Below are 22,637 nucleotides of genomic sequence, written 5' to 3' on the forward strand. Positions count from 1 at the left end.
TGTTTTTGAAATCTGTCATAATTTTAAAAAGTGTGTAACTTGCTGATCATGGTGGGGCAGGCCTCAGAATGAAAGAAAAAAATCTGGTATTTTAAAATTTGCCACTTAGTGAAATAAAAACCCCACATGTAGTTATTATTTTAAATATCCTATTCATTTTATTTAGCTACATATCTTTTAGAGTGGGTTTTATTTTCTGGTATATAAACATGACTTAAAACATGAAAATAGAATTCTAGAAAAAAAAATATTCCATTTCACTTTTACCCAAACCTCGGCAGACCATACTGCCAATTCCACTGTTGTATTTCTAAATACCAAAATTTATTTTAAAGATAATTAAAAAAATTTTTTTAATATAAAAGACCTTTCATCTTCTACTTCCTGATTATGGCACATGGGGGTGCTAGCTCTTCTGTCTCGCCATGGGGCTCCTTTTGAGTTACCATGGGAAGCCCTTCCTCTTGAGTTACCACAGGGAAACACTAGCCAGCCACTATACTTTTCAAATTAAGGAACCTCAGCAGGAAACATGGTTTCCCGATTGAGTACCCTTGGCCCTTTAACTCCTGAGAGGGCTTGAGTGCTTCTTGGAAGGTTAACTAATGCAGAAAGTGACCATGTAGATGTCTTCAGTTATTTTATCATGCATGCTTATGGATAGGTTATGAGATTTGCAATGGTGGCTCCTGTAACACCTGGAAACATTTATGATGTTTTTATAGATCGGGGTTGTGCCAGGCTGTTTTCCAAAGCCTAGTGTATACACACGAGTCTCTTTGGTTGTGATCCGTTGTCACAGATAGACTTTAAACATTCCTATATCCAGGTCCAGCCTCACACTTGTTTTGATTTGGAATTTGACCTACATATTTAATGCCGAGTGTTCCATAGTAGGTACTTACTGCTGAATTCATAACACATTTAAATGACTTAATCTACAGCGAGACCATTCCCATGCTGCTATCTATAACTGTAGATGATCTGCACTCTATTAAGAAATTGGTGTAAAGCCAAACTGTTTGTAATGACCTTTCTATGGGACATTGCCTGTTTTTCAGAGTAATTTAGAAGACGAAGACGTGGAAATGAAAAACAACGTAACACAGGGAGACAAACTACGTGCCTTAAAAAGCCAGAGGCAGCCTCGTTCCTCTCCATCCTGTGCATTTAGGTAGCGCCATCTTAAACTTTTCGGTTCATAGTGCACTTGCATTTGGGGGTAAAACATTTCCTCTTCATTTCAGAATATCCTTCTACAAATACCGAGTTTACCTGTGCTTTCTGAGGCATGATGCATTGCTCTTTTGCCTTCGTCCCCAGCTGTTGTGTGTATTATCACTGTTGGGAGTAGCCTAAATTCAAATGCTTATGAAAACAGTTGTTACGTCTCTGTTTCTGGAATTCTGCCTCGAATTGCTGAGAAGTTATTTCTGGATTTCTGCTCTAAGTCCTATTCAGAGATTCCAAGGCACATTTTTTTTGCTGTCGTGGCAGTTCCTCAATGGTGTGCCAAGGTTTTGAATTGGAGCCAGCTCGTGAAGTAGAGTAGGTTGTGTCAAGTTTTGGTATATCCCACTCCTTCAGCTTTGATTTTTGAGACTTGAAAAATTATAAGCCACCTCAAGTTTGAAGTTTGAAATTAGTTGATAAAATCAGATCTGGGAATAGACTTCTAACCACAGAACTGTTGAAATCTTGTGATTGGGTTAAAAACAAAAGAAATCTTATAGGAGAAGGAAAAGTTATATTGGAACAGCAGTTCTCAACTTTTGGGTGGAGACCCTTCTGGGGGTCAAATAGCCCTTTTACATGGGGCCACATAACAGATATTCTGCATATCAGATATGTACATTATAGTACACAACAGTAACATAAGTATAGTTATGAAGCAGAAATGAAATAATTTTCTGATTGGGGAGTCACCACAATATAAGGAACTATATGATTAAAAGATCACAGTATTAGGAAGGTTGAGACCCACTTTATTGGAAGAAAGCTTAATTTAGTAAATACATATGTATAAGGACTGATCCTTCCTGTACATATCTCAGAAGCCATGTTTAGACATGAGTTTTCTTTTGAGCTCTCTGATACTTTCTCAGGGTGCAGAGTTCAGTTTCCATGATAACACCATCAGGAAATACTTCTCTACTGAGCAGATATAATGGCACCTCTTTTGAAAAAGCAAGATGCTCTAAGTAACATTCATGGTGCAATAACAAACGTGGGTTACCTGCTGGCATCAGGGCTCGTTTTGTAAAGTGTATGAACGCAGATATCCACCTGCATGGTTCTTCTCTTTTGATGGTTTGGTATCTTTATGTCTCTGACTCAAATGTCATGTGGTAGTCTTTGTTTAGCTGGGGGGACCTACCTGGTGATATATGAGCTCTTGTCTTTGATTTCTGCAGGTCAGATGATATGAAAGGACACCAAAGGGCAGTGTCCCAGACTTTCAGGTACTGTTGACAAATACACACTTCTAGCTGCTGTAAATATATATGACTCTTAGGGCATATTTTCCAAGCATCAAACCCCATGAAAATAAACATAACTTCACAGCTTTTTCTATCTATTTGTTTATTTTGGTAGTTGGGATACAACTCTGGGCCTTGCACAAGCTCTATCACTGAGCAACACCTTTAGCCTAGCTTATAGATTTTCAAATCCTCTTTCTTTCTGACTTTAAAACAAGCTTCCTTTTGTTTTGTTTTGTTTGTTTGGTTTGGTTTTTCAAGACAGGGTTTCTCTGTATTGCTTTGGAGCCTGTCCTGGAACTCGATCTGTAGACCAGACTGGTCTCGAACTCACAGAGATCTGCCTGCCTCTGCCTCCTGAGTGCTGGGATTGAAGGTGTGCACCACCAACGCCTGGCTGTATGTTTTTGAGATCAGTTTTCTCTACATCGCTTTCTGGCTGTCCTGGAACTCACTTTGTAGACAAAGTGGCCTTGAAGTCACAGATCAGCTTGCCTCTGCCCCCCAAGTGCCAAGACTAAAACCATACCTGGCTTAAACTTTATTTTAAAATCATTTATTTTATTTTATTTTATGGGTAAGAATGTTTGGCTGCATGCATGACATGCACCATGTGTGTTTGCCTGGTTTCTGCCTTCAGGAACTGGAGTTATAGGCAGTTGTGATCTGCCATGTGGATGCGGGGCCCCAAACCTGGGTCCTCTGCAGGAACAGCAAGTGTTTTTAATCACCGAGCCTTCTCCCCAGCCCTAAAGGAAACTTCATTTTTAATGTTTACTGTTCAAAGGGCATCTCCTGCCCTGGCCTTGGCTGTGTGCTGGTGGTGATGACCTTTACCCTCTTTGAGCTCCCAGCACCTTCTGGTCTTCAGTAAACCACACAGTTCTTTGTTACTTTTTTCAACCCAGCGAGAGATTCGAAAGATTCAGATCTCCTCCCATTTGTCAGCTCTCTCTTTACCGTATTTTTGTGTGTGTTTGTTCATTGTTGTGTAGTTTCCTGTTTTTTTTTTTTTTTCCCTCTCTTTCATCCATAAGAAGATGAAATAGTAGTACTTCTCTCTTGAAAAAAAGGTTCTTGGTCCTTCAGGAGAAGGTTCTTGGTCCTTCAGGAGTTGTGCCCAGACACTGTTATTCCCAGGATCGTGGGAATTCCGAGGATTGTGGCACCTGGCGAGAGCACCAGAAGTGATTGGCCGATGTTGATAAAGCAGGACAAAGACACTGCCATTTCCTTCCTGAGGATTTCATTCTAACCACATGTTCTTTAGTGGGTAGTTCTGCTTGGCCCAGGCTTCTTCAAAAGCCGGAGTCACTTCCTTATATAACCTTTCCCCTTTTGTTTGAGGGGGAAATATGGACTAAGCAGTGCTTAGGAGGGTGGGTGGTGAAGGAACGCGTGAACGAGGCTTTCCAAACAGAGGAGAAAGCAGAGTCCAGTTCCATCACAGGATTTATCTAGGACAAAAGAGATTTGTTATTAAAGGTGTGACTGAGCTGTGACTTTTCAGGGGAGCACTTTTCCCTTTGTGCCCACTGGGACCTTGGTGACGGGGCATCCACTGAGTCCTTGGGAGTGGAGAGACAAGTCTTTGCTGTCGAGGAGCTTATACTGAATGATGGAAATAGGCAGAAAGGTAGCATAGTTGTGGTGTGACACTGTCCTTTTTTCCTCCTCCAAAGATTAAGTTCTTCTCCACAACCATCCGTGTCTACTGTGAAGACCCCCAAAGTGTGTTTGTCCCCTTCAGCGACAGCCAAAAGGATAAACAGAGGTTCTTTGTCTTCGGGCGCAAATGTAAGAAGGTAATTTTTCTCTGCCACTTCCAGGGCTCTAGCCTGAGGTAAGAAAGGACTATTGAAGACAAGGGATATGGCTGCGGGTCTATGAGAGGAGGGGCTGGGAAAAAGTGAATAAACCTTGAAGAGCCCACTATTTTTCTGGGACTTCTGGTCCTTTCTCTAAGGCAGGAGTGAGGCTTCAGAAGGGATGGTTAGGTGTGAGCCATCACAGTCTTCTAGTGCCTCTCCACTTGGCTTCCTGGGATATGAATATAGTCAGCCATACTGTTCATCAACAACAGCCCTGTTCCTTGTCCTGTGTGTCCAGACAGTGGGAACCAACTCAGATGGGTAGAGATGCTTGAGGGATAGTCATCCTGTGTTAGAATATGTCTGGGTTAAATCTTGGACTTAAGTCACCTTCCAGACTCTCCTAATATTTACCCGTTGCCTCTGGCAGATACAACTCTCAAATGTTTTATTTTAAGATCAGCCAGTGTTTGAGTCAGTTTCTTGGGTCTTGGTTAACTGCTCATGTCCAAGAAACTTGACACATACGAATAAGGCTGCAGATGATGATGTCACCAAGAGAGACGAAGCAGTTTCGTCACCTGGGTGGATCAGAGTCATCTTCATTGCATTCCCATGATGCTGTGTTCACATATGTGACTATACATTGTTGTCTGTTTCTTCCCCCCCCCCCACAACCTGCGTTTCTCCCCCAGCTTCTCCATAAACTCCCGGCTAGCCAGTTCTCTAGGGAACTTGAATGCCGTGACAGATGACCCTGAGAACAAAAAGACTGCCTCACCCACCAAGGCAGCCTTTATAGCCAGCCCGTTCACCAGCTTCTTGAAGGGCAGCTCCCAGCCACCTGGCAGAAATCACCCTGAGCTCAACAATAACCAGTACACCAGAAGCAGCAGCAACAGCAGCAGCAGCGGCCTTGGGGGCAACCTGAACAGCTCCCCAGGTCCTCTGAGCGCCACGCCCGAGGAGCACTCTACCATCCTTAGACCCGCGTTCCCAGGGGGGCTCTCTTCCTCCTCATCGAGATTCCTGAGCCGTTCTATCCCTGTAAGTTCACAGACACCACCTCTTGGTCCTCAGAACCCTGAATGCAACTTTTGTGCCTTGCCTTCCCAGCCGAGGCTGCCACCAAAGAAATTTAATAGTGCCAAGGAAGCCTTCTGATCACGCCTTCCCTCTGTGTTGTGCAACTGTCCATGCGCTACATTCTGCTGGCTCCTCTTCAAGTAAATGCCAAGTTTCAACTGGGTTTTCCTCCTTCCTTCTTTTTCCTCCCTCTCTCTGGTGAGGTGGGTTTCTCCTTAAAAGGGAGAGAGCTCTCATTCCACAGATCACCAACACTGTAGGCTGTGTTACTTTTCAGTTCAGTTTCCAAAGCATTCTTTCTGAATATCTGGTACCAGGCAAAGCACTCGATCCATAGCATTTGCTTTGCTCTGGGCCTGTGTTAAGAATGGTGGCTTCCCCTCTCCCCAAGGCCAGGATTTGGGGTAAAGAAATGTGGAGCCTGCAGGAGCAGTGTCTTCTCACAGCAGCGAGTACTAGGCCTCCTGCAGGGAGCTGACCCACCATTCTTGAAGTAGCAAACAAAGGTGCTACTGAGCAGTTAGAGAGAGGTGGGTAGGAACCTGGACTGCCAATGTAGGAGGAGCAGTAGCCTCTAGGAAGACATTTAAAATTAGCCACCACCTCTCTTCTAGAGACAAGTGAGAACTGCAAATGCTTTTTTTCTTTTTCTTTTTCTTTTTTTTTTTGCCAAAGAGATTTTTATCTAGTCTCCCTTTTTTACTTAGCCCCAGTGGAGTGAAAATCCATTGGTCAAGTCTTTTCTACAAATGAAATAGTTTGATTGTGTCAAGAAGCACTGATAGCCATGGGATGTGGATTTACATTTGAGAGGGCAAAAGGCGAATAGAACTATGTCCAGCATATGAAAGACGCATGATGGTTGGTTGGTTGGTTGCACTCTGGGCAGGAACAAGCCTGGTTCCCTGGGAAGGCTCTGTCTGCCTCTGTCATACCCCTGCTCTTTAGCCATATGCTCAGCCAACCATCAGGGCAAGGCTGTTCTCCACAAGGTCCATGAGGAGAGGAAGAAAAATCGTTCTTGTGGTCCACTCAGCACACACAGCCTCCATGGTTAGTCCACATTGGGACCCAGTCTCCTTAGCCTATATGAGGGTGTCCCTTGAAATATGGGGGTGGGGTGGAGTTAGGGGATACAGGGTGGGAGTTAGATGTGAAAAGCAAATGTATTTAAACTTTCACAACTGTGTTGATACAACCTGTACTTCACAGAATGAATTGAGTTCAGCCAGATACTTCCATACACTGTTGTGTGGATCAGCTTCTTTTTCAGAACTGACTGCAGATCTTTAGATTTCCAGGAAAAGTGTTATGTAAATAATTATACAAACAGCTCATGGATTAGACTGCTAAAGGCTTGTGCCATCCATACTTAAAGTTTGATGCCAGAAGCATCAGTAAATTGACAAGGTCTTATGTGGGCTACCCATTCTCTGCTGATTGGAGCCTGGGGGAGGAGCTGGATTCTTTACACAATACAGGCCCCTCCTGCATCCCATGATGTTTACATAAGTGAACTTTGGCCTCATTCCATGCTTAGTTGCTTCTTTTTTCATTTCCTCCTCCTCCACATCCCTCTTTTTGGCTGGAATAGGGTGATTTTCCAGTAATTAATTATAAAATGTGGGCAATTAGGTTGCCCCTACTCCTACCTCCTCTTCTGTTGCTGCATTAAAGAAAGGCATTTATGATGAATTGCCTGTATGGCTACTCTTTCCTCTCTTTCACCCTGAGAGGGAGGAAGAAGCAAGCAGGTCCCCCATACAGCCAGACCTCCCTTCCTTTGTCTTTGCCTCTGAAGCCTTCTGTGACCCCCTGTAATGTGGAGGCTTAAGTTCTGCCCTTGACGACTGCCTGCTAGGAAGTCCAAATGAACGTAGAGGTTCCCACTTCATGTGGAAATAAGTTGGAGCTCAGGAACTGCCCTCATTCATGGAGCACAAAGCTTTTCGGCACTGGCCTTTCACCAGTCACTGCTGCTAAAGATAGAGCCAAGCAGGACTGAATCACTTTCAACAGAAGCATTCAAAGGGAAGTCAAGCACTTGCCCATGCAAACACAAGGGCCTGAGTTCAAATCCCTGGAACCCAAGTATAGCTGGACCGCAGTGCACATCTGTAACCTCGGTGCTACTGTGATGAGATGGAAGGCACAGGAGACTTTCTAGGAGCTTGCAAGGATAGCTAGTCTGGTCTCCACATCGGCTTCCACAACCCAGTGACATGACAAAACAAGGTGGAAGGTGAGGACTACACCCGAGGTTGTCCCCTGACCTCCACACAGACACGGTGGCATGTACACCCCACCCTACCACACACGCAGCCCACTTTAAAATTCTTAGGTAAGACAATGGAATCTGTATGGAAATATCCTCCCTGTACCTTTAAGAAAGGCCCAGAAACTCTTGGGGGATGAGGGGGATGGGTGTTTAGAGGGAGTCTAATATTTTAAAAGCTACAATTAGCATCGCTTTTGAAAGCTGCAATTGCTCTCTCACTTTTTGCTGCAGCTCAGCCCCCAGAAAAATGTAAAAATGATTTCCTTGTTCTGTCATTAACTGCTTTAGCATGGAAAACAGGAATAAATGTTAAGGAATCCTTGTGGTTGTGACAGACTGCTAAGAAGATAGTCAGATTTTGGTTTTATTATCTTGACCTCTTGGGTTAGTCCTGTCTCCACTGTGCAAAAGCAGAAGATTGCATGTTTGGTGACCTCCTTACTGTAGAAACCAATTTGCTTCCTGACTGAGAAGTTTTCAAGTGCTTGAGAAATGGGGGGCATGTGACGAGGGTGTGGGTGGGGTGGAAGTGTTTTATTAAGTTGAAATTGCTTGTGGTATCTGTCTTGAAGATTTGCTATGTGATATTTTTAATGACACTTTTCACTGAACTGCTACTCATCGCCCTGTCCTTATCTGACCCCCAACTCTGAGTTCTGGCATGATGTTTCCCCCTGTAAGCTGCTCTGTGTCCCACTTTGGTCTTTGTTGTAGCATTTCTGGACTGTGGATTTGTCCCATAGGCTGTAAGCACTGTGGGAGCAGAGATGATACCTTTATTTCTATGGTTAAATGCCTGGTTCCTGTTACGTAGTAGGCACTCTGCAGGTATATGTTGATTGGATAAAAGGATGGATGGATGTTTAAAGAATGAGTACGGTAAGAATGATCACTTCTATTTTATGTATAAAAGTCTCAAGGGATAGAGAGATTAAATTTTTGCTCAAGTTGTCCTGTAAATAGATAACAGAATCATAATTTGAACCTAGGGCAATTACATCCCTAAGCTTAGTATTTGGAAGGTTTTATACTGTGTATGTACTGTTCCAGGGGGTTAAAAAGATAGAAGTGTAAATGATATTTAAAGGTTTTTTTTTTTTTTAACAATAGGGCAGGGAAACTGTGAGGAAGGGCTAATGTTTTAGTAAGTTGGGTTTTGGAGGATGAATAGGAGCCTGTGAGGGATCCTAGTGAAGGCAGGAAGGAGGAGAATGGCTGGTCTACGCAATGGGGAAATTAAGAACAGAGTTATACCTGAGTTCTTAGGTTCTGAAAATACGTTTACCTGGGTTCATATCCTGCTTCTGACAATTTTTTTTTAAATGGAGGTATTTGACAATTTATTTAACTTCTCTAAGCCTCAGGGAAATACTGCAATTACAATGGTCAGAGGCAAATCAAATTTTCTTGTTTTGTGAAGCTTGCACAATCTTTCAGAATGTTTAAGATAAGGAATAATTTCTTTTTGGTAAATTTCAAATTAGTATATGGCTGTGGCTCTGGTGACTTACAGAGTTGTTGAAGCTAATGTCATGATGTCCATTGTAGTGAACTGGTTGCAGTGTTTGGTTGAGAAAAATCTTGGGAGGTGTTGTGCAATTGCTTATCTGTATTGCTTGGTGCTGTCAGCTATTATTGCTAGTAAGAGGAGCCCTGAGTATTCTCAGGACAGCTGGAGGCCTGCGTGGCTGAAGATCAGGTTGGGGATTAAGCTGAAGCCAAACTAGGAAGCAAAAGTAGAGTAGTAGGTGTGGGGGACTTTAAAGCAAGAAGGACCGGGAGATTTGATGTTTTTGTTGTGGGGGCTCACTGTGTATTCCTGACTGGCCTGGACCTCTTTCTGTAGACCAGGGTAGCCTGGAACTCATCTGTTTCTGCCTCCCGAATGCCGAGAGTAATGGCATGTGCCACCACATCCAGTTAAATGATTAACTTTTCAGTGTACAAAGTAATGGGTTTTGTTGTGACAAACCTCTGCTTTCCCTCCTCCTTCCATGTAGTTCCTCTGTTTCCAGTGTGTGTGTGTGCGTGTGTGTGTGTGTGTGTGCGCTCATGCTTATGTGTGCTTATATGTGTATGTAGATGTGCACGTGTGTGTGCATGTGTGTGTATGTGTGGGAGTATGTGGGGCATAAGAGAGAAAACACAATTTGTCCTTTTCCTGCTTTACCTTCTCTTGCTACTTCCTTCTCCTCAGCAATCCCCTCCATCAATTTTTATGTCACATGTATGTTGGTATGCACATATTAAAACCTAGATTCTACATATGAGACAAAATGTGGCCTTCATGTTTATGAATCTAGCTTAACATGATCTCCAGTTCCATCCATTTTCCTGAAAATGGCTCTTTTTCATGCTTTATATCTAAATAAAACTACATTGTGTATATATACTTTTTATGGTAGGTGGACATCTAACCTGGTTCTGTGTCTTAACTGTTATGGATATTTGCAGTAAACATGGTGTGCAAGCATGCCTGTGCCGTACTGACTAGAGCCCTGGGGGTGATATAGTTGAGTCATATGGTAGTCCTACCAGTATCCATAGTGACTACACTAATACCATTCCTTGATGGTATTAGTGATTAGTGATGGCTTGCTTTCTGTTGCTGTGATAAACATGGCCAGAAGCAGCCTGGGGAATGCAGAGTTTGTTTCAGCTTACATTCCCACATCGTAGTCTACCAGCAGGAACTCAAAACTGAGCAGGAACCTGGAGGCAGGATCTGAAGCAGAGGCCATGGAAGGGTGCTGCTTACTGACTTGCTCCTTGTGGCTTTCTCAGTCTGCTTTCTATAGCACCTAGAGCCACCAGCCCAAGGGTGCCACCGCTCATAGTGAGCTGGTTTCGCCTACATCCATCAAGAAGATGCACCACAGGTTTGCCCACAGGCCAGTTGGTGGAGGTGTTTTCTCAATTGCAATTCCCTCTTCCACAATGACTTTAGCTGGTGTCAGATAGACATAAAACCAGCCAGCATACCCACCATCAGTGGATAAGGGCGTCCCTTCTAACCTCATCAACTCTTCTTCCCTTTTGTTGTCTTAATGACAGCCATTCTGACTGAGGTGAGATGGAATCTCAGTGTAGTTTTGACTGTCATTTGCTTGATGGCTAAGGACGTTAGACATTTCATGCATGTCTTGTCATTTGTGTTTGAGAAATGTCTGTGTGATTCATTTGCCCATTTTTCTGGCTGGATAATTTAGGGTTTTCTGACTTTTCTTTGCATATTTATGGACACGAAGCCCCTGTCAGATGTATAGCTGACTAAGATTTTCTCCCTTTCTGCAGGTTCTTCTTTCTTTTTCTTTTTCTTTCTTTCTTTTTTTTCCAGCTCAAAGCTTTTGAATTTCGTGCACTTCCATTTGTCAATTTGTTTTTTACCCTGAGTTATTGAAGTTCTTTTCAGAGTGTCCTTGACTGTGCCTGTGGAAAAATCTGATGTGCTGGAGATACTTCCCACGTCTGTGTGGAAGGGAGCCCTTGCTGGAATACCAGAAGCGAGGGTGCCTGTCAGAGCCCTCTCTGCTGTGCTTAGCACCTGTGTGTGTATGGTGTGTGTCTGTGGGCACGTGTGCCATAGTAGTTGTGTGTGGAGGTCAGAGGACAACTCTATTTACTTAGGTCTCTCTTTCCTCCTCTCTGTGTGTTCCAGGGCTTGAATTCAGGCTTGTGTGGAAAGTGCTTTACCTGCTGAGCCATGTCTCCTATCCCTCTATTTAGTTTTGTAAATGAAAACTTAATCACCTCAAAAAAAAAATAGGGTCCTTAAGTAGGCACTTTAAAAAAAATGATATTCACGTATGAAGCAGAATAGTGTGTGTTGTTATTTTAAAGAATGTATGTGTTCAGTTACACGATTTCAAGACATTGTTCTTTTCTGTTTTGGGATTCACATTATTGCTGCTTTGTGGGGACAGCCTTTTAGAACAAGAGGCTGAAGCAGTGGATGTCTGGCTCCTAAGTTTGATGGGACCCTTTCCTGCAATAAGTTTCCAGAAGCTTCCTTGGGCATCACCTACTAAAATCTTTTTGGTGATTTTTTCCTAAAATTGAAGCCTGCATTGAGCTTCTTCATTCTTCATTCAAATCTTAATTGTGTTGCGTATCTCAGGGATACTGCCCTGGTGAAGGTTGTAGGTTCCATAAGTGACGGTGCTCATTGTTTCTAGAATGTTCCTGGTATTCTTGAATCTGTTGTTTTCTCATCCCCTTTATTGTGCTGACATCTTTTATGATCTTAACTTTTGCTTTTAACCTGTATTTTAGAATTGGCAGGTGTTTTCAATAAAGATTTGCTTAGTCTCTGATGGATTTATGCATCTTCACTTATCCTGTATTGTCCCCAAACACTGTGGTCTTTTGCATTCTTCCTGCATTGTATTCTCACTCACTCTTGGCTTCAGGTAAATATTTCTTGAAGCCCTCCGCTCTCTTCACCAATTTTTCTTCTTTAAAGATGTAGATGTCTGTTATCTTCTGCCTTGTCTTCAACAAACTGAACTCACTCAAGTGCTTTCCTTTTTAGCTTGTGCGTCCATCAGTGACTGGTCTATCAGTGACCTCTAGTACTTTGTTCTCATTGACATGGAGTGTTGGTATTCTATACATGAGCATCAGTGTTTATGTATTGTCCATATATATCAAATTATTCTAATTTTAAACTTACTTTATATGTCCATTTCATGAAGTTTTTGAATTTTAACATGGTACTCAGACACATAAAGTAATGAAAGGCTGAAAAACCTACTTGATTTAAAGTTGGAAGGAAAATGGAAAGGCAATATAGACTCCTGACTTTTCCTTAACCACTACCCCTGCTGTCTCCTCTACTTCTCCATTTCCTTCTCCTTATCTTCCTCTTCCTCTCCTCATCCCCCCTCACCCCCCCAAACAGTTTTGACACTAGGTCTTACTAGGTAGCTCAGCCTTACCTCAAACTGTCTATTTTTCTGCTTTAACCTCCCAAGTGGTAGGACGGTAGATGTGGTGTTTAAATACCACATTGACTAGAATGTAACTTTCTGTTCTCATGGCTAGTGCCCATGCTTACATTGAGCTGGTTGGGCTTTGCTTTGGTTGTGGACACTCTGGATGAACAAACTGAGTAGCCAGAGCATCTTTAAGTTCTTCTATGGTGTAGCACCAAGCAGACTATAAGTATATTCTAGAGCTAGTTGGTGCTTCAGGAAGGGCTTGGAATAAGATAAAATACTGAGTTCCAGCCTCATCTATAACTAGCTTGATTTTAAAAATCTACTGAGTGATTAGCAAATGCTTTAAAGCATACTTCATTGTTAATTTGGGGCATTAATGATGACAGTGATGAGCTATTTATTGATTGATTCAATGGCTGCTCCCAGTACAATACTCCTACCTTTCAGTAGTTGGTTTTCCTGATTTCGACTTGATGCCCATTCACTGTTTTGGACCTAATGACCCCGTCCTCACTTTAAGTATGGTATTGAGTCATTGTGAATAGTTTACTAAAATAATAAATGATAAACCAAAGGTGAAATCTATTAAATATTTTGAATTTCCATTTAATTTAATGTTAGTATATTCAATAGTGAAGATGATTCTAGATTTCTAAACTTCTATTGTCTTTAAATTGCTGTGATTATTTTTTCACCCTTCATCTTTATTCTGACCTTGCTTTGACTTGATGCATTTTTCTTTCAGTGGAGAGATACTGAGACACTAGCAATAGTAAGAACATGAACCCAGCCTCAGCATTAAGTCATAACTTTGGCATTTGCTCAATACTGCTACTACTTTGTTCTCCTCCAGAGGAACCTGGGAAAATATCCCATTGTTCCAAGGGCAGCAAGGTGCAGGTGATGTCTTTAGATTTGCACACAGCTTTTATGAAGTGTTTGCAGATGTACCTAGTTGTAATTTAAGTCTCCAATGCTAAACAATGGTTTACATTAACTTTCTGGATAAAGCCTGCCAGCTATTTTTGTGTCTCCGGTTGAAAGCACCTTTCAAATACAAGATTTGCAGTAAGTGGCAAAGTTTATTTTAAAAAGAAGTATGGCATTGAGGTGGTTTATATCTTAATTGCTTTTATTATTAAACTTAAATTTACTTATTCATTTTTCATTCTCTCTCTCTGTCTCCCTTGTGGTATTGAGGATTGTTCTGGAGCTGTCACATGCTAGGCAAGTGCTCTGTCACTGAATTATATCTTCAGCACTTTTTGCTTATGTTTTGAAGAGCAGGTCTCACTAAATTGCCTAGGCTGGTCTGAGCTTGCTCTGTAGCCTAGGCAGCCCTTACTTGAACTTGTAATTCTCTAGAGTAGATGGGATTAATGGTCTGAGTCACCAGACCTGGCTGTATCATCATCATCATCATCATCTTCTTCTTCTTCTTCTTCTTCTTCTTCTTCTTCTTCTTCTTCTTCTTCTTTTTAATGTAATAACAACAATGCTTTTAGGTTGATAGAAATGAGTATGATTTTAATGTTGCATTTATTGTTATCTTATTCATATTTTATGAGCCAGGAATAAAAGAAAGTAAAAGCTCAACCAATTAAAAAACTGTTCTCTGTACTGTGTATATCCTCACTACAGGGCTCAGGATTGTTCCTTTGAAGCAAAGTCAGACAGAAACACTCATTGTGTTCTACCAGACCTACTGACAGTTCCATATAGGCATCCCCTGGCTCAGTTCATCTTCAGCCTCCCTTTCCTGTCCTTCTGTCACTGTGTTCCCACTGCCTCTGCCGCTTAGAATACCCACGTTCCAATTTAAGACTGTCTCAAAGGCTTGTAGGATTGTATTGTAAGAAGAATTCTTTTCTTTTGACTTGAATGCTAGGTGTAGACTCATGACTGCTTGGTCTTCTTGTGTTCTGATGGCTTCTTCTGGTATGGGAAATCCTCAGCTATTCGTTTTTTGTAGATGCTACTTTTATGCCTTCCCTTTACTTCCTACCTAAACTTTGAAGAGAAACAGGTGAAACCTCCCATCCAATGTTCAGCTACCAGCTGAAAGTCCCGAACACAGGAGGAGGAAAGTGAGTTCGGCATCTTCCTGCTGAAGCCTGTCAGTGGATCGTCAATATTTCTGACCTTCTATTTTAGGTTTTAATCCTGAGGGAGGTCTAACTAATACTGTGATTGAATTCCTCCTTTGTTTCCCAGATACTAAATGTCTTTACAGTATGTGCTCTCAACTGTATACCTATTTATGGAGTGCAGTGCAATGAATTCAATGGTCCCGTCTTTCTTACCTTGTATCTCTGATTCCTTTGTGGTTATAGCCACCTGTTTGTATTTGGAGCTGGATGTTGTATTTGCTTCGTTTCTAGTTCAATCATTTGTTCCTTGAGGGTCTCGGGTGTTCAAAGCTCTCCCTATGCTTTGTATTTCTGCTTAGGAGACTTTGTCTTAGATGTGGCTTTGTTGGTTCTCTTTCTTTCACCTTCCTTCTGTGTTGTAGCATTGTAGTCAGAGGGTTCACACTGAATTCCACGTGTGTGTGTGTGTGTGTGTGTGTGTGTGCGCGCGTGCGTGCGTGCGTGCGTGCGTGCGTGCATGCGTGCGTGCGTGCGCGGACCAGAGGTTGATGTTTGGCGTCTTTATCATTCTCTGCCTTATCTTTTGAGAAAGGGCCTCTTACTGAGACCCTCCCTGATCTGGCATGACTGACTGGTCTATAAGTTCCAGGGTCCTTCCTGTCTCTGCCTCCTCAGCCCTTGGTTTACAAGTTTGTGCCACTGTGCTCAACTTCAGTGTGGGTCCTGGGGATCTGAATTAGGATCTGATGTTTGTGTGACAAGCACATTGTCATTGAGCATCTCCACAGCCCCAGATGGGAGGGTTTTTTGTTTGTTTGTTTTTTTCTGCTTTGCTTTTCCTTGATCAGATGAGTTCTCCCCCCCCCCTCTTTGTTAAGGTCCATTTTTAAGTTGTATAATAATTTTGCCTATTTATGGCATCCAATGTGATGTTTTAGTATGCAGTGGTCTTATCAGGGTGACTAACATATCTACCTTCTTGACCATCTATCTATAGTGAGATATTCACTTTGTCCACATCTGTGGCACTGACCACGCCCATTGGGGGTGGAGACAGCGGCAGAAGTGACCTGGGGAACTAGATTTGAGGATGAAACCCGGGAAAGCTCTCTTGCTGGGAGGACACGGATAGGAGAGCATCCAGTAGAACCTGCTGGTGTTCATCTGTCTAGGTTGTAAGTTATTTCTCCCTGAGTAAACATCTATTCAGCCTATTTGTTTATCCAGATCCTTATTAAACCACGATATCTATCCTTGCTTGCAATTTCTGCTGATTCTTAGGGACTTTTTAGTCTAGAAATGGTTCAAATGACCCAGGCTCCTGTCTTGGTGAGCTGGGCTCAGCTTTTTTCTCAGGCATGGATGTAGCTCTGAATAAGCCCCAACCTATGGATAGTGGCTCTGGCTTCTCCCACTCCCCTTTTCCTGAGCCAGCCTTGGCTTCATGCCTGGGAATTTTGATCCATGTGTCCTTGAGAACAGAACAGCTGGCCACCTCTGCTTGTCTCCAGCTCTGTAGTCAGTGGCCTACCACTGTGGCTTGGTTTGTTCCCGGGTCACAAAGATGTTGATGTTGCTTTGCGCCCCACAGTGGTTTGGCTTTGTTTCATATATTTTACAAATATTTAATTTGTCCATGGAGGGGTTCATTTGGAGCATAGCTTTCTGGGCCATCTTGACGTTAAGTTTGCAGCTTCCCATTTTAGGGCCTTTGGAATTTATCCAGTCATTATTTAAAGGTCATTGCCCTCTTCTTGTGTGAGCATTAATCTCCTGATTCTGTCAGGGATTTCCTCACCTCCTTAAACACCTCCTGCTCCTCCTACTGCCTTTTCTTATGTGCTGTATTCCCAACCTTCTCCACCTTCCTCCTTCCCTCTGCCTTTCAGACTCTCCAATGCAGCTTTCCTTAGTCATACTTGACCATAGCAATCATGGCCTTTTCTGAAGGCATACTGATTTGCTCATTTTGTCCATATCACTCCTCTCTTGTTTAGAGAGGCTATATGTCTGGATCCTTGCATCCTACATCCCTATATCTAGATCATGAATGTAAGATTGATTGGTAAAACTGAGGTGAGACAGACATATCAGGTAGAAAACATGACATCTAACTTTTGGATATCTCTTATCCAGCTTTGGGATGGTTACCTATTTGTTGTTGTAATTTTATTATAAATTTTCTTGACTTTACATATTGAGTAGGTCATTTCTTTCAAAACTTTTGAAATTCTGACTACATTCTCTGACTATTGCAGCCCCCTCTCAGATACAGAAGGCATTCAGGTGGGATGTGCATTCTTGCCGATAGTACATTACTTAGGAAGTCTTTGAGTCTGCTGCATCTGCCTCAGGTCCTCCCCACGAAGTGCCTACTGTTCTGAGTGTCCTTCCATTCTTATCTCTGCTCTGAGAGTTGATCTTTATGAACTATTAAATAGTCCCTCTGTACTTTTTCCTGGTCACAGGCATTTGCCTTTAATTTCTCATATAGCATTGTCCATATTAGTTTCTAAGATAGAGTTGATCAAGTTGTATTCATTTGGTATCTTTCACAGATTCTACTCTGTCTACAGGGACAAGTGTTGACCTCTTGGCTTGCTATTCAAGGCTCCTCCCCATCATCCCTGTGCCTTGTTGTCTGTATCCTTTTCAGCTGCCGTACTTGGTGTCTTGGAATCCTTGTATTCATGCCCTGCTTGAGCCTGAAGCTGGGCACATGACATTCCCTCTGTGTTTTTCCCTTTCTGTGACTGGTTTTACATTTCCTGGCCTCCTGAAACAAGCTCTTTTGATGGCACATCTGTGACCCATCCAGGTAGAAAGCCTTTTTACTTCTCAACACTTATACAGCCGTTCACACACCTGTCACTCACACAGTTATGTATTCAAGATTTTCTCTCCTCTGCTGGCTTTTGAGCTGCTCAGTGTATCTTTCTTTCCCGAAGTTGCACAGTATGGAAAATGTCTAATCAGTAGTATTGAACTAAAAGTTGGATACTATATCTGTGCTCATGTTAAGCAAATGGGCCTAGAAGGCCACTTGGCTCCATTAACCTTGCTTGTGTGTGAAACACTAGTCAAAAGAAAACCAAGTTTCAGTTTTAACATTAGTACACAGTAATCTTGAAGTTGTCTAATTTTTTTTGAAGGAATGTGGCTTTACTAAAATAGAAAATAAATTTAAAACGAGCTTTCATCAATATAATTTTGGTGTTTGAATGAACTGAAAACACTCATGTCATGGTTGACTGAGTCAAGCAGGGTGTCAACAATCTGTCATCTAACAATTGAACTCTTTGTGATTGTTGAAAAGCCTATATTAAATTCCCCCAGAAAAAAGACTCTATTAAAAGTCATTTAGGAAGGTAAAAAGATGATTTTACATCATGTTTTAATTAACCAGAATTGTCTTGTTACATCTTGGGGCTCTTGAAATACATAAAGGGCATAGGAAAATGTATATACCCTTTCCAAAGCCAGTTTTATCACAACCCTTTAGGCTTTTTTTTTTTTTTTTTTTTGGTGTTAATGTGGTGACTATAAAGCCTTCTTCTCCACGGGTGTTTTATTTCCCATCTCAGAAGTTTGTCTCATGTCGCTGGAAATGAGCTCTTTAAAGTGTTGAGAAACCACATTTGTGGAAATAAGTATTCCTTGTGCACACTTTGTGGGCTAATTCTTAAGCAGTAAAAAAAAAAAAAGGCTCAAGCAATTATAGAGACATGAAAAGGCTATAAGAGAGGAGCATAAAGGGAGTTGTAGATTAAAATTCCCCCAGTGTTCACTTGCCTTTCAATACTTTGTATGCAGGAGTATAAGTAAAACCCCATATTGCTTAATTATCTAAAATGTTAAACTATTTTTCTTTGGTTCATTTTTGCCTCTATCTTTGGAATTCACACTGGGGTTAACAAACAGACCACATTTTTCTTTCTTATGTGACTAGAGGGAATAGCAATAGAAATTCAATGTAGCAAAAGGGCCACACAGAGTTACAGAGATGGCCCTAAACTTCCCGGGGGACTAACCCCGAGAGCTTTTGTAGAAATCATTGGAACAGCAGAGACCTCCTTACCCATCTGCTGTCAAGTTGTTAATCTTCTGTCATCTTTTCTTATTTGTTGCTTTTGACAGCCAGCTTATGGTTTTATTTACCAAGTGTCTGTATTGTAAGTATACCTATAATTATGAGACTTTTTTTTCTGCCACGACTAAGTAAGTAGCTGGGATGCTTAAGAAAGAAACACCTCCAGAGGAGCTAAAACTTTAAAGTTAATAGTAATCTGCCCAAATAGATTAGCAGCGTGTTTCCAGTACAGAACAAGTGGTCCTGATCTCTTTGTCTAACACTCTGCTCTGCCAAACCTTCCCTGCTTTCAGAGAAGAAGGCTTCTAGGTGAAAGCTCATATTTTGACGTAGATACTTGGAGGCTGAAAACGTCAAGCAATTAATTTCACCTTTGTTTCCAAGGTCAAAAACAAGGTTGCTGCCTTGTTTTATGGTATCCATACTAGAACAATGCCATGTATTCATAATAGACTTGATTTAGTCTGAGAGCCCTGTGAAACTCATTGGCCAAATGAACTCTAGATTAAATTTGTCAGTTATGTAAACACCTGTGAGCATAAAATAATTTTTACACTTCTTGTCTCATGACGACCCCCCATTATTTTCATCATGATCTTTATTTATTTATTATATTTTTTTGGTTGTGAGCCTAGCCTTTAACGGCTGAGCCATCTCTCCAGCCCTATTTATTTATTTATTTATTTATTTATTTATTTATTTATTTCAGAGACATTGGCATTAACAAATGGGAACATCAAAAAATGCTGTCCAAGCAGAATTAAAATATTTAGCCAGAATATTCAAATTGTATATTTGCTTTTGAGAAAGGGTCTCTCTATGTAGTCTTGGCTGTTCTGGAACTCACTCTGTAGACCAGGCTGACCTCTAATTCACAGAGATTCTCCTGTCTCTGCCTCCCTAATGCTGAGATTAAAGGTGCGAGCCACCACATCTGGTCATGTGATTGTTCTTATAATGATTTCGTTTTTATTCAGTTCTGATGAAAAATAATTTTAAAATACGCTATCACCTTTAATGTAATACATATAATACCTGCTTTGTAATTTATATAACTTTGTTCTCATCAGGGTGAAAGAGCCTTTTAGATGGAATAAGTAGTGATTACAGGATAAATGTTTGCCAGGCTTCCAGGCTTCAGACTCCATCATTTACTAGTTGAGTGATCTGGGGCAAATAACTTCAATGCTATGTGCCATAGTTTCCTCATCTGTGAAATGGGTTTGAAGGATTTAATGAGTAAATATATAAAAGATGTCTAAACTGTCTTACATACAGAAAAGTACTCAGTGACTGTCTCAGAATAGATACAGATGACCTGCCTTGTAATGTCCCTAATTTATTAAGAACTCCAAATATTTCATATTCATCTAGTTTAATAAAGTTAATGGTAGTAATGACTACTTTTCAAATACAAAGTACAGTCTTACTATAAAAATTAAAAATCTAGTAACTGGTTACTACCTTTGCTCCATTGGTACTGGTTGAGAACCCCTCATCTGAGCTGAAATTTTTGAGTTTTATTTACATAGATAGATCTCTCTATATATGCCTACTGAGAATGGGGTCTGGATATAACTGGATTATGTTTCCTATACATATTAAAGGTAATATGAAGTTTCATTGTTTTTTTTTTCCTTTTTTTTCACTTTGGGAATGAACAATTTTTATTTATTTTTATTTGTTTGCTATTGTGCAAGGTTTTTTGTTTGTTTGTTTGTTTGCCTTTATGTTGACTGTACTCACCATATGAGGATATGAGGTCACAGTGGACTTTTTACTTATGTCTGGTCAGTTTTAGATTTGGAAGCCTTTTGGAGTTTGGAGTGTACTTCTGTGACATATAGACCATTGGAAGACATTCTGTACAGTTGGTAGTCCTGTTGGTGTCTGTATAAGAAGCCGTATGTCATGCTTCGTTGTGGTGTGCATTGAGTTAAACCGGAAACTAAGGAGCTTAGGCATTCATCTGTACTGAGACTGCATGTGTGGTAGGCACGGTGTTTTTCTTCAAGGCTTTCGTGGCTGAACACAGGTGAGCAGAGGGCCCATGAACCCAGTCTCAGTCTGCAGGCACACCGTGCTTTGGAATTTATTGTTTCTGTCACCCTACACTGTTTCTCCTCCAGAGAAAAAGGCCTTGAAAGTATTAGTTGTGATTTCTTGAAGTCAGCAGATGTTTTAGACTCTGGTGGTTTCTCTTCCCCCTTTAGTCTTTTTCATTAAAGAGTTTTATTTTTGGATTGAGAATGAAAGGAAGTTAATGTCTTACAAAATACTGAAGTTGCAATAATTTGCTAAACACTCTTTTTAACCAACCTTCTATTTTATTTCATTTTTTTTTTAAACTTTCTTTGTACCCTATGAAGAAAGAAACCATGGGGTATGATTTGTTCTGGGAACCTTAGTTTTGCATTTCCATCCCACACTTCATCATCTATCTATAATTCTTTGCCGAACAAGTCAGTTGGCAGGACAAAAGGTCCTGCTTTGGCCAGATTTGTTTGCAAAGATCTGCAGAGCCATTTCAGCTATGTAAGAGAGCAAGCTGGGTGCTGAAAACATGAAGCTGGAGGGACTGTGATAAACTGTATTTAAAGCTGGACGGAATCCCAGGGTTTGCGGAATTTTGCGATGCAAAAGCAAAAGCTTTAGTCAGGAGACTAGTGAGTAACAGGTATTCTAAACTATTTCCGTTTTCCAGATCAGGGAGTTAGGAAATTAAAACTATAAACACACACCTAGGTTCATGGCATACACTGATGTCTGAAGGAAGTTTCAGTCACATGACTGCTGTTTGCTGTATTCTGCAGATTGGGAATTGACGAAGCCCCGAGGCTCTAAGAGGTACTTGCAAATGCAACTGTGTCTTAAATTTGTAAGCTGTTGAAGGAGTTTCTGATTTCTGTTAGTGCGAGCATTTGCAATTTTTCTAATCGGAGCAAAAGAACATCCCAGAAGGCACAGGGTCTGCAAGGCACAGGTGTGGTGTCCTTGCTGCCAAGGAGACACTTCACTGGCTGCCTGTGACTTGTTTCCAGACTTCAGGAGACACTGGGTTTCAGAAAGCAGCTAGGACAATGAATACTAATACAGCAATTGCTGTCCTATGAACTTTGAAAGCACATGGGTTTGATAACTTTAGGATATACTCCACAGGACATTCCCTCTGTGGGATCACTATTATGGTGCTTAATTCTTATCATCTCCCTCCTCTTTTCAAGCTTTGCTATAAATTATATCCAAATCAAGAAAGTTAACCTGCAAAAACCCTTTTCCTCTTCTAAGAGTTCTTGACATTGGGCCTCTCCTAGCCCAGAGAATGCCCCTCTTTCTCTTGTCCTTTGCTGGTGTTAATTTTACCCTTTGCACTTTGCTATCTAAGTAAGTTTCTCCACCTTTGTGTCGTGTGTTATGACAGTTGGTTTTGCCTTTCGTGACTAAGGATCGTAACTGCCAACTTAGGTTAAAAATATTTGAAGATGAACAGTTTCATAAATTCTTTGGAGTGTGTGTGTGTGTGTGTGTGTGCGCACACACATGTGAATTACTAATAACTATATCACCAATCTGGACCAGTCTTGAAATCAGTAAGATCTATTAATAAAATACATCATGTTAACAAAATGCTACAGAGATCAGTTTGAAAAATATTGTGATAAAAGAATGCATCTTGTAGGGAACCATGTGGTCTTTGTTGCTCTAGGATTTGATGAGGGGAACCACACAGAAAGTTGTTAATGCTTAGAATTATCTGTATCCTCTGGGTAACCACCATGTGCTGCTCCAAAACAACTTCTGCTGCTCTCTTTTCCTGGTTTGTGTCTGCTGTCCTGGCACCCTGACCCATGCCCCTCACGCT

General features: G+C 41.3%; 1 protein-coding gene across 3 annotated transcripts in view; it reads left to right on the plus strand.

The window, feature by feature from the left end:
- Positions 1–22,637, plus strand: part of Cdc14a (cell division cycle 14A) — a 156,248-nt gene that overhangs the window by 130,853 nt on the left and 2,758 nt on the right. For 2 of the 3 annotated variants that reach the window (XM_051185622.1, XM_051185624.1), the window contains 4 exons: positions 1,062–1,174; positions 2,415–2,462; positions 4,163–4,285; positions 4,987–5,540. In XM_051185622.1, coding sequence (XP_051041579.1) covers positions 1,062–1,174; positions 2,415–2,462; positions 4,163–4,285; positions 4,987–5,455 — 753 coding nt within the window. In that variant the 3' untranslated portion in view covers positions 5,456–5,540. Of the gene's footprint in view, positions 1–1,061; positions 1,175–2,414; positions 2,463–4,162; positions 4,286–4,986; positions 5,541–22,637 lie in introns of those variants that run through there. The other variant, XM_051185623.1, reaches the window with a different exon arrangement.

This window comes from Phodopus roborovskii, unplaced genomic scaffold (genome assembly GCF_943737965.1).
Source record: "Phodopus roborovskii unplaced genomic scaffold, PHOROB, whole genome shotgun sequence".
Taxonomy (NCBI): domain Eukaryota; kingdom Metazoa; phylum Chordata; class Mammalia; order Rodentia; family Cricetidae; genus Phodopus; species Phodopus roborovskii.